The sequence below is a fragment of the Calonectris borealis genome, chromosome 2 (genome assembly GCF_964195595.1).
Source record: "Calonectris borealis chromosome 2, bCalBor7.hap1.2, whole genome shotgun sequence".
Classification (NCBI taxonomy): domain Eukaryota; kingdom Metazoa; phylum Chordata; class Aves; order Procellariiformes; family Procellariidae; genus Calonectris; species Calonectris borealis.
Window position 1 is genome coordinate 81,405,549 of NC_134313.1, and position 12,852 is coordinate 81,418,400.

Sequence of the window (12,852 nt, forward strand, 5' to 3'; positions counted from 1 at the left end):
AAAATCAAGGCATTATCTTTATACAATAGGACTAGACAGTTAGTACTTTCACCCAATCAAACCAGTTTACCATCAGGAAAGCGATGAAGGAATTGCCCTAAAAGTAGACCAGGCTCAACTGTTATCTTGAATTTTATTGTTTTGTTCTAAGTTTAGAAATATTTTCAAAATCTAATAAGAGTTCTTAAATTTCTTCTCAATTCACTGCAAATAATACGAGAGAGAAAAACAGATCTTTTGATTATAATTGAAAAGTAGGATGAGCTGGAATAGAGTGCCTTGACTGAGCACTTCCTTGCTCATTGTACATATTTAATCATATTGTCAACGCATTTTAATAATGTCTTATTTTTTTAAAAAGTAGATTGTAAGATTACTTGTGTTGGTGTCACATCATTTATATCTTGCTCTCCTCTTGCCTGGTTTCTTTTAAGAGACAGAATGCCAACCAGTTTCTGCAGTGACAAAACAATATGGTTTAATTTGATTGCCACTGGTGATAGTTTTGGCTCATTTTTCATGGCTCTGTCACCCCCGATTCATAAAGATGCTGCTTCTCCTCATTTGGATATTGGTTTTCAGCGGCAATTTTTTGTACTTGACTTGACCGATGTGATTTTCACTGCTGCATGCTGACTTGTCCTACGATACGACCACCTGTATCAGTTCAGAGGACTTAAAATACTATCCCAAATTTGACTGCAGATAGTTCTGTGAAAACAGAGGGTTATTCCAGTACCAGCAGCATTCAGATACATTTATATCACCAACTTGCTGTCATCTGTTGGGGTTTTTCCAAATCGAAAAAGAAATACATATCAGGTTAACATTCCTACCTTCCAACTCCCAGCAGCCAAGTTCTGCAGTGCCCCTGCTGCCCCCTCCAGTGTGTCTGGATTTGAGCACTCAGAAAGAAGTGTGAGGTAGGGTTTGACTATTGAAGGGTGCCACAGCATCTGGATTCCTTTGGGTGGTTCTGCACAGTCTGGGAGAGGTCCTACGCCATCCCACTGTTGGAAAGTACAAATCAGGTTGTCAGCAAGGAACAGCGAAATACTTGACAATTGCCTCAATTGAACATGTATGTCTGCGTGTGTGAAGGCATCCGCCTGCAAGCAGTCGTTCTCAATTTTAGCGTATCACGTGATTCTTCATAGAGAAATCAAATTTCCTACTCAACACTCCTTACAGAGGAGCTATAGCATTGGCAGAAATCACAGTGTTTTAGCTAGCTGACATAACAAAAACATTTTTCGCTGCATTTATTTTTTTGGGTGGGAACAGAAGCCCAGTGAACGTGAACATATCTTAAGAGGAAAATCTAGGACTTGCATATGAAGAGAATTTCCTTATTCACATCCTGCAGCAGCAGTTCTCCGCATTCTCTCTCTTCTCATGAGAGGGAAAAAACAACAACATGAAACACTAATGTGGAAAACTAAATCATGCAAGGCCTCCATCCCCTGAAAGGCCCAAGTGTGACAAGTCTTCTCCAAGTGCTCAACTTCTGACTTCTCACCGTTCAAGTTCTGGAGGCGTTCAGCCACACAGCCAGCCAGCCGTACAGTCTGAGGCTCCGATGTAGTAGGTAGAACCACCTCTCACAAAACAGACTCTTCCTCTCATCACATACAGAGTTTTGCCATGAAAATAACCCTAGCCTGACATCCAAAATGAGCAATATTAACACCCGGACAACAAGAAGGTTATTGCACAAAACCCACTCCTACCAGAAAGAAAAACTTTATTCCAGGAGAACAGTGATTCACCTCTCCAGTGGAATGCATAATACTTGCACCTATGCATGAAACATCTTAAAAAGAAGGTAATTCAAGGACTTTTTTTGCTTTTTTAAAACAAAAGAAAGATGCAGAATGCACTTTTAATGATATTTTAAATGTGATTTTTACCTATATATATAATATGTATTTTTCTTTGCTTTGAACAGATAAAGGGATTTAGAAAATTCATAGCCTTAATACCAGTGTTAAAAACAAGCCACGACTTTTTAATACAATCTCTTTTCTAACACCTCTGACATGTACAGATTGTACAATAAGATACAAAGTAAACCTTTTAATGCCCTAGGTTAGAGCTTACTGTGATTATGTAGATAAAAAAATGTGTATCATAACATTAAACATCTACTAGACATACAAAGACAGCACAGGCCAAATTAACTCCATGTTCAGATCTGCAACAGTTAATTTTCCTAGCTGATTTAATTAGTTATGAGTCCAACAACACAACGATACTTGCACTGGGAAAAGACCTAGATTCTCTCATTTTCAGAAGTATCAATCATCATTTTATTTAAGCTAACTTCAAAAATCTACATATAATTTAAGAGACAATCAATCAAGCCTTGTCTAATAACAACATAGCTTAATTTTAACAAGGTTTTGCTAGATTACTACCATTGAGAATCCAGAACACTATTTTTTCTAAATTAAAGCAGAAACCCCACCAAAATGGAAAGCTAGTGGGACCATTTAATACACATGAGCAGTTACTCAAAACCAGAAAGCTGCTCAGATACGAAACTCACTGCATTGGACAAAAGTTACCACAGTTTAAAAGAACTGGCACAGCAATGCTCACTGGTGGTTGAGAAACTACAGGAAAATTGCCTTCTGGAGAAACAATCCCTTCCAATGGCACTGTTATAGGGCTGTGCCTTTGAATTTTTTTAATACATTTCTGTCTTTCAACCAATAGGTTGATTTCACTGTATGTGACTCAGTTCTCCTTTTTTCCTCTATATAAATCACCATCCTTGCCAGAAATGACTTCTCATCAGCTCATAAAAAATACATAAAAACCTGCTGCTTATTTTAACTCTCGGAATTCAATCATTCGCGCAGTCAGAATTTTTTGGAAAACAAATGAGAAACATGTCTTACAGGTCAAATCTGACCTCACACCAGATTTGGGCTTTGTACCTCGGTAAGTCCACTAATGAACGACTTGTGATGTCCAAGGGCACAAATTCAGGTCTTCATCCATCTCATTCCAATTTGCACGAATTATGGACACGTTATGCAACTGAACAGTGTTTGCACAGGGTACTTACTATATTATTTCAGGGACAAAGTACATATAATGTATCAAATGTATCAGATCGACCCAAAACATTTTTTGTGCACGTGTGGGAATATAACTTTTTTTTTAAACTCAGGTATTTACAATCCCAAAGACTGCTGAAAATCAGTGAAAATCAGCTGATATAAATAGAGCTGTATATACGTTCATGCTGTGCTGGTGCTTATAAAGCACTAGAAATGATAATTGCAGATAAATTAATATTTAATGTTGTTTTGCCATTCTGCTCAGTAGCGAAAAAACATTTTAAAAAAAAAGTGAGACAAATTACTGCATTTCCCTGCCCTTTTTGCTACTCACTTTTAGCCCATGATTGTATTAATTTATCACCAACTGTGGGGGAAGATGTTTTTCTCAAGACATTGTGATGCCTCAGGGTCCTTGTAAGGCTGATGGAAGTCTTTGGTACCACACCTGGACGTAAATCCAGTGACATTGGATAATGCGCTATTCTTCAGACGTGGTGTGTCTGCCCAGAGCAGCTGAGTAGCATGCACAGGGAAGGTGTCACTGCCAACCACGCGTAATATAGATGCTGTGCCTATGGTCTCCTCCTCAAGGTCGCGCGATAAAGAGTGACAGAAAAGATGCTCCTCTAGCCACTTTCTGGGAGGTAGAGGGCACAAGCAACCATGACCTGTCACGCACTCCCTGTCTCCATCTCTGCTCCTGCACGTGTGGTCTCAGCTAACCCTTCACTGAAGGGCTTAATGGCTTCTGGCATCTTCCGCGTAGCTGAGACCAGTGCCTGCAGCTGTACAGCCCAACTGTTGCAGGGCATGCAGGACTGATACAGGTCAGAAAAGAAGCTATTGCAAAGGAGATTTTCCTGATCTTCACTCATTTATTTTGTATTTCATAAATATAAACATCAATTGTCTGAGCGAAAAACATATTTTCCCCAAAATGATATTACAGCCCGTTTTCTCAAACGGTGGCTAAGGCATGGCACAAGTTGCTTTGTAGTTCACATTGCTCAATCTTAATGAACCGAGGCAGTGTGTTAAACAACTCTACCCAGTGAATTACTGGAACAGTTACTGTATTGTTGCAGAAGATCAGGAATGATCAGTAAGGTCCATTTGAGATAGGCTGTGGATGTATTAGGAGCCTCTGAAAAGAGTATGACTGCATGCAATTACTCTTCCTAGCTTATGCTAAGGAGGAAAAAAAAGTCATAAACAAATATTCTTTCCAGGCTTCCCTCCTTCAGCTGAAATTACCCACATATATTGTGGTGGAAGCTGACAAACTGTTTGTTACGTGGGTGAGATACAAATCTCTCACTTCCTGAAACTGGTGCAAAGAAAGGATGAAAGTCAAGAAGAATAAAAAGCCGAATATAAAGATCTTTAAGAACAACAGACTTTTGAGCATAAGAGTACTCTAATAAAGTTTCCAAATTTTCACATTACTGAGGAACTTTGAAAGGAGAAAAAGCTCACTCATTGAGAGGTTCCCCTGTGCCACACAACAGATTATCTACCACCTTCTTTCTCATTTTAATGAAAGCAAATCCATATTTACAGTGTAATTGTACTGAATACCAGGGAAGGCGTCAACTCAAGTAAGAGAAGTGCACTCTCCGTATTTTGGTTTTTGTACTAACAACCTCAAGTTGATGGTGTTTGTTATTAAGGAAGATCACATGACGATAGGTTTTCCTGTGATAACAAAACAACAGTGTTTTATTTTCATTTATTAAATATGAGTATTTTCCTTTCCCCCAGTCTGTGCAAAATACCACTACTAAAAAAAAGAAAATCTAGGAAAACACTCAAACAAAATCCAGCAATGACTAAAACCATCTTGATCTCTCTCCAATGATCCTAGACTTTTTGAGATAGTCTGGTAACGCTGTAGCTATGCTCTTTGTAGCAGCAGTGACAAAATTTATATCAGCAATTAAACAGTGCTCACCAAAAGCATTTTTGAAATGCCAAAGCCTTTTAAACTCACAGGCCCCCTAAGAGGACAATGATTTCGCACCCTGCATATCTTAGTGGCTGTGGCAGTCTATGCCAACTTACCCTAGGCATGTCAGTCCAACAACCTCTTTTGGAAACCTTTGTCCAAGAGATGCTTTGGCCAATGCTGTCAAGAGCAGAAATCTAAAGTTAAGCAACAAAACCTCATCAAAAATCACAGAGCTTGCTTTCAGGGGTGATGGGAATCCATGCAGCTGATACAAAAGAGGCAGGAATGCCACTATTTAATTCAAGTCAAGTTTCAGTTTAGACATCCAGGCCTAAAGAAAGATGGTGAATATAAATGAAGGTGTCTACTGACACAGAGACTACAGGAGTACGGTGGGAGAGGGCAGAGCTGCTGTGGTCCAGCAACATGTAGTCCCAACAAAACTGGACTGGATACAGCTTATTGCATAAATAATGGTAACCTCCCCAATTTGATGCCACAATGTTTACGATTTTGGGAAGGGTGTTTGGAATGCTTTCAAAACATTCCAATTTTTAAAATCTTTATTATTAATCTGAGATATGAATAAATATAAATTATACTTCAGATTACATACTACATTCTTTAAATAATTGTCAATGCCTTTATTCAACTTTTTTATATTATTATACTTAGCTAAGAAAAATAATTTCATTCGATTTGTGCATTTCGTCTTTGCTTAAAACCAGACCCCTCCCAAATACAACAGGATGGAGTTCAATCCAGGGACAAGAATCTTTGGCATCTCACTACATCTCCTTCTCCTCACCCCTCTCCTCTCTGTAGGAAGCTGAAGCTAATGGGCTTTGCACTATATTCCACAAATTGACAAATACAAATTATATTTAATAACCCTGTAGTTTTGACTTTGAAAACAACTTGGTCATACACGATACTGAGAGATTCCCAGAGTATATGAGATGTTTCTGTGTAGGCAAGCAAGAATTTAGAAATAGTTGTAAGAAGCTCTGTAAGGAGCTGCTCAAGATAGTCGATTTCTTGCTAATCAACACTTGGCACAACTACCTCGTGCAAGACAAAGAAGCAACAAGTGGAAATAATATCCTTCCTGAGCAGAACGTACTGGCAACACAGCCTTTCATCTCTAATCTCAGTTTAGATTATTAGCTAAACCCAGGAGCTGCTGCCATTTCCTCTGTGTCTGTGCTTATTAATTTGATATGGCTCGGTAGAGTATTGAAATATACTTGGTAAAATAGTAGTCTCACCACATAAAAAGGCATATTTGACAGCTTTATTTTTTATTATTTTTGAAATATTATTGCCTTAAACTTGCTATTTCACCTGGATAGAAGAATTTACAGCCCATTTAGCAAGCATGCTAAAGAGGTGTGCCAGTCAATTCATAATGATATATAACTTGAAATGTTGCTGTTATACCTTAAGGCTCCTGACAGAAGGTGAAAGAGAAGGTCAGGCTCATTTCAAAAGTGTCACTTCCAATCAAAAATCAGATTTTGGGCTAGATTCTGGGTTGACAAGAATGATCACAGATGGTGAGGAGCGTGAAGCCAAGAAGTCAGCCCGTTTCTTCTTAGCGAAGAAAGGAAAAGAAATGAAACAGTGCCACATGTGTATATAAGGGGCTGCATAACAAGAAATAAAATCAGGATTAATGACAACTCCCTGGCACTTTTACTGAAATTGGACCATACATCTTATCTTCCCTAACTGCTTTTTATCATAATCCTCATTTCTCATACAGCTCAAAGAATAAACCTGCTGGCAGCAGTGAGCATACCAACAGCAGCGACAAAATTATCAACGGTGGAAAAATTAGTTTCCATCTGAAGAGTGACATGATACAAGGCAGAGAGGTCGATATCTATGATGTCCTAGTTGGAGATGAAGGCCTCTACAGCTGTAGAGCTTTGTGGGGTGAAGGTTCAGTAACAGCTCATCACAGGTAAGCAGCAGAGAGAATATAACGAACAATGGTGATGGCAGGGAATTACAGTCCTTGGGGTCAGAGACAGAAATAAAGTCAGGTGAGTCTCACTTATTTTTCTTGAAGCTGTTATAGAAGTTTTGCTTTCTGTTTTTCCATAGATAATACCAATGCTATACCTGGCTTTTATTGCAAATCTTTAGGTTTGGGTTTCTTCTGGCATTAAACTTGCGTGACAAAGCATCACCTCAGGAACCTGTCTGAGCTCTGGTAAACCACTGAAGAGAGGAAGGATTGTGGGCTCTTTTAACACCACCCACCTTTATTCTGAAATGAGGAGAACAGTTGTTTCCTGTAATCCTAAGGGAGCTCCTTAAGTAAAGTCATTTGAAAGGTGACATTAGACTTAACTATGAACTGAACAAAAAACATCTCTTATTTGATTTCAGGATGTAGAGAAGTTGTCATTGGTATAGACAACTGATGTCATTAATGAAAAATATATTCCAATTTGTTCTTGAAAGGCCTTTCAAAGAAAACTACATTTTATATTACCACTCAGTTCTGTTCTTCTCCTCAAGTAACTTATGTGTGACTACAACTGAAATATAACTTAGAGAAATAGGGAGAATTGTTTCCTAAATCATAAAACAAAGAAATTAACTTCTACTTTCTTTACAGAGAAAACCGATGAGAAAGTGACTTTAATGTTACAGAAGGTTTCTCCTTTTTTATGGTTTAAGAAACAAACTTCCTAGCTGTCTATGGGATTTTTTTTTTTTAAAGTATAGAAAACTGCGACTTATCCACATCTGCTGTCTAAAATGATATATCTGCCATTATTGCCCAATTACAGCAGTTTTGCTACTAGTAGCTTTTAGATAAGTTGATACTTTTATTAAAAAATTAAAGACCATCCCATAAATGCCCAGATCAGTCACTTCAGAAGAAGTTCAAGAAAATACACACTTGAGAAACTAAGTGAAGGACTGAAGAAGTATGCTGTAAAAGGAAAAATTCACAACTGCATTCACTAAAATCTGAACATCTTTTCACCCACACTGTTTTGTAAACCTTATCTTCTGAGGAAGACTGAGACAGTCAATTTTTTTATACGAGAACCCCATGCACTGCCAAAAAAAGAACGATACCTATACCCTCAACACATATTTATTTTCTGGGGACATAAAATGTAGCAGGCTGCAGAACTGGAACCTACTCCCCTGTACTGAGGTGTCACAACTCTCAGAGTTGTGTCTGCACCCTGTGCTTCGCCTGACAGGAAAGGCAAAACTCTCAAGTATTAAAGGAATCACAAGGTAAATAACTGGAGTTTTAGTACTGGGCTGAACTCCACTTTGTGTATCTGTAAGTGACAATAATAAGGAGCCTAAAGAAAGATCTGTTTTTACGTTTGTGACTAACTTTCCCGACAGGTAACTAGACTTGTATTGTCTTGCGTGAATGACCTATTAGAAGTAGCCTGAAGCTCAATGCCGTCTCTTCACGGGGCATCTGGATAACTGACTACTTTTATATCTTTCTTGTCTTTCATTTCTTTGAGGTTTCCTTCCGCAGGTTCCCAGTCTGTGGTGGTGTGCAGTGCTTTCAGTGTTTCAGATGTTGTAAATCATTGCATCCTATGAAGATCCCATAGGTATGCCTTGGTTATTTACATGTAAAACACTGTCCATCATGAGCGTGATCTTCAGAACTATATTATAAGATATTTCAGAGCATAAAAGCTTCCCTGCTGAGGCACTTAAAGGGATGAGCACTCTAAAAATAGCATCCCGAGGAGAGCACAAGATCTGTTCTGAGAGACAGAACAAGCAGCACGTAACAGCTTAAGCACTGCAATTTAAAAGAGATTATGAAAGGCATTACCTGGAAAAAATTATGAGTCTTGCAGAAAAACGATGAGATTACTGTAAAAAAACAGTACACGTGCAGTACGCAGGGCAGCAGTCAGCACACAGGGAGAAAATGTATGGTGAAAGGACACGTGAAAACTTTCTCCTGCAAGCTGCAGAAAGTGTTGACGAGCTTAGTTTAGATGGGGTGAATTCTGACTAACCTGAGGAACACAAGATGATCCTGTTGTTAGAGACTCTTGCCTGGAAAAAAAACACCCCAGCAAAACACCCAAGAATACTGATTTTTCTTGACACACACAGAAACAGTAAACACAGTACTCCTGACTGTGACACAGTCCAGAAGAACATGATCTAGTTTTCCAGTTAGTCCTACTTTTCAGTAGTAATGAACGTCCTGGGGTCCTGAAAAACTGCAAGACAATGACAGAGCCAAAGAAGCAGAAAGAACTTTTTTTTTTTTAAAACATAATTGGACTGGGTAGTTTCCAGGAGGCAAGCCAACTGAATATAGTTGTGTGCTCATTTTTGCAAAATAAATGGACAAAAAAAATTACATTTACCCTTACCGCAGTCTGAGTTGGGGGTCAAGCTCTATGCTATCAATATAAAGGCACAGTTATATGAAAAACATTCTTCTGTTTTTCTTTTCCGTTTATGAGAGTAACTTGGGAGAGCTGTTCCTGGCACAGTGATCTTGCTGATAGACCTCAGTCACGTTTGTTTTTAGTAGCATTCTAGTTAACTTGAGAACATATTTTAAAATGTTTGGTATGGTCAACAACAGTCAAGGATCACAGGCTGAGAATAATGCACTATGCAGAAGGCTCACAAGGCTCCCTTAAACTCCTCAACTGAATAATAGCCACAGGTGAGAACTGGTATATGGCAAGATGGGGTAGGCTGTCCAGATTTAAAGGAAATGAGATGAAAGAAGAAAAATCATTAGAAAAATATTTCTAGTGTTTGTAGGCAAAGTGGTCCTGTGCATCACAAAATTAATTCTGGAAAGAGTAAATTTATTTCCTTGCCACAGAAAAGCCTAGTGAAAAAACTTGAAAATATGTGCATAGTTTTATTTTTCTTTGGATTTTAAAAATTATATTGAACCCTTCCATTGGACAAACACAAGCAGATCTGAAGAGACCTTTACTATGCTGCATGCTGACAATGAATGCTCATAAAAACAGACAAAAGATATCTAAGAGCAGGCAGAAGCACATATATTGTAAAGGACACCAGCCAAAAGAGATTAGTTCTTTGGCCTGGAGGAGAAAGATCTTTTATAGGGAACCTTTAAAGTACAGAGAATTCTGACAGGAAGAATAAAACGGTCAGTGGTACAGAGTCAAAAGTATAAAGCCGAGATCCAGAAATCACAGAAGGAGTATAAAAGGAAGAGTTAAAAAAGACTTTATATAGCGTGCGCGTGTGTGTACGTGGGTGTGCGCACGTGCGCGTGTTGGTAGACAGAGCATCAACAGAGAAAGGCGAGTTTGCAGTATGACCCATTCATATCCAGACATGCTATTTGTGTTGCTGCACTTTGACTAACTGCAAGCATAGTGTGTGGGAACTGTTAATTCAGGAACATTCAGGGATGGTGACTGCTTTATGGGGTAACACTAGCTTGCTTTGGCACTTTTTATCTTGCTGTAGCCTAATACAGGAATCCCAACAAAAGACCATAATAAATTCAAGTCATCTGATGACTGCAGTGTTTAACTACAAGAGTAGGTGAAATTGAAGTCTTACTAGTCTGCTGCATTTTTCAGTACTTGAATCTTAGCTTGTTAATGTTCCCATAACTTTTCCACATTAACACAATTTGCCTTTATGAACTCAGGAATATTTTCACTACTGGTTTACATCATTTATGCAAATACCCTGTGTGCCTAATTTCTGACTCAAATGAGTATTTTCTTTGAGCAATCTGAAACAGAAATAAATGGCAATGGAAAATAAGTCTAGGAAGAGATGGAGAACTGCCTGCTGCCAGCACAGGTGATTTGAAAGAGTTCATACATCAGTAGCCATTCTCATTGCTATTTAGCGTGTGTACTGATACAACAACGTCCTTCTCCGCAACATCACTGTCAGCATTCCTCAAATTTTAACTTGCTAATAAGAAAACAGGGAGATAAATACACTTTGAAGGTCAACCAACCTAAAATAAAAACCCGCGGCACCTCAAATAACTTGGGGAAACTATCAAGACTGTACTTCTCAATCTTTGTTTGGTAATGACATTAAATATATAAAAATATGCATGCTTTTTTAACATTCACTCATATTGCTTGATTCAGTCTGTACAGTTTTCTCTCAAAATGTAGAGGCAGCGTCCAAGACTAACTTTGAAGCAGGTAAGTATACAAACGTAAGCCTGACGTTTGCTTGCATCAAGGCCTCTCTACACACAGGTGGCTGTGTGGATGTACAGTGTAAAGTATATGCAGATTACATCTGAATGTTAAGACTTACACTTTTCATTATAAATGGCTTCCTTTATAAGGAACAGGCTGAGCAGTTTACAGTAGTTATGGCATTCACAGTGTACCCATGACTACAGTTTCCAGGTGCCACCATGTAACGTGCAACTTTCTCAAGCAAACATATTTCCTTTCGTTACTCAAGCCATACTCTGCTTTAAGCTCTCAGCTAATTAACAAAGGCAACAGTTTTGTATATTATGCATCATGCACTTTATTTCTAATACATTAATAATTTATATTTTAAATGATGGGCACTTCAACCACTCACAACACACCTGCAAGTAACTTTCCTTACCTGATCTTGTGATTTCTTTTTCTTCTTTTTCTTCCCCCAGCAACCTGAACTCTCTGTGTCTTTTCCATTGGCATCACCACAGAGTAATCCATCAAGTTCATCTGTTCCCATCTGCTGTCCCTGAGATGTTTCTGCAGCTAGCCTGTATGAGAGGTTCCTCAAAATGCACACACAGTTTTCAACGGTCTGAAAAGTGTGACCAAAAAAAAAAACCAAAACACAGAAAACAAAACCATAAAAAAGTTAAAATCCTTTGCTCACTCAGTATACAAAGCAGAAGAAATACCACTGATCTTTGCACACACATTTTCCCAGCACAATTCTTATCTGCTTGTTTCTGAGTGCTCCCCAGGTAACCATAGCTTAAGAGATTCAGAAATTTTTATGGAAAGAAATCAGCAGTCTGGGCAATATTTTTTGCATGAGTTTTTTTATTGTCATTCTGAACTTCATGCTGGAGCCCCTTGTGAAACAGAAGCTGAGATAAAAAGTGATCAAGAGAACCTGAACACGCACAGAATGTCAGCAAACTCCCACCTCAGTGAACAGAAAATGCTACGAACAGAAAATGACAATTGGTTGTGTTTTTTTTTTTCTTTTTTTTAAAAAAAAACAGAAATAAAAGTTATTTCTGGCATCAATTCTACGTAAATTACCAGAAAAATGGGAGCCGAGTTCCGTTTCACAAATACTTGTAGCATGAACAGATGATGTTTCTTGAGTCCCAGAAGTAAGACTAGAAATCTCGGGAGCCTTGCTGCTTTTACTGCTTCTAGCCAGGCTGCAAATAACTTGTAGGCAGCCTTTCCCTTTCATCCATTTGTCCCCCTAGTAGGTTCTGCCTTCTGCAAAAGATGGTGGCGGGAATCCAGAAATGGAGCGAGACGCAGTGGAGGAAAAAGACAGCACTGATAATTCAAGATAATTTCTGCAAGTCTAAGAGAAGCTCAGTTTAGACTCGCTTGAAGCCTACTCCTTTAGTTGGTTCAGTTTGGTTTGACCACCCTTAACAGGAAGGATAAATGCTTAATTTTCTGGAGGCAGGGAAAGCATGGTTAAAAAAGCCAGTCTGTATCTATCTATATCTATTTCAACTGTTCCTAATGCTGCACGGAGATAAAAAGTGATAGTCACTACATTCCACCTCTGTTGCTCCATTAACCCAGAATGGAATGACTGTGAGGCTTTCGGCTCGATCGTACCCTACCATATTCACCAGTGAGG

At 38.6% G+C, this 12,852-nt stretch overlaps 1 protein-coding gene across 7 annotated transcripts in view; it reads right to left on the reverse strand.

Annotated features, from left to right (window-relative positions):
- The window catches only part of CTNND2 (catenin delta 2), a 689,093-nt gene that overhangs the window by 87,501 nt on the left and 588,740 nt on the right, over positions 1-12,852 (reverse strand). For all 7 annotated transcript variants that reach the window (XM_075142462.1, XM_075142461.1, XM_075142460.1 and 4 more), the window contains 2 exons: positions 11,629-11,814; positions 837-1,010 (listed from right to left, as the gene is read on the reverse strand). In XM_075142462.1, the coding sequence (XP_074998563.1) occupies positions 837-1,010; positions 11,629-11,814 (360 nt within the window). The remainder of the gene's footprint in view (positions 1-836; positions 1,011-11,628; positions 11,815-12,852) is intronic.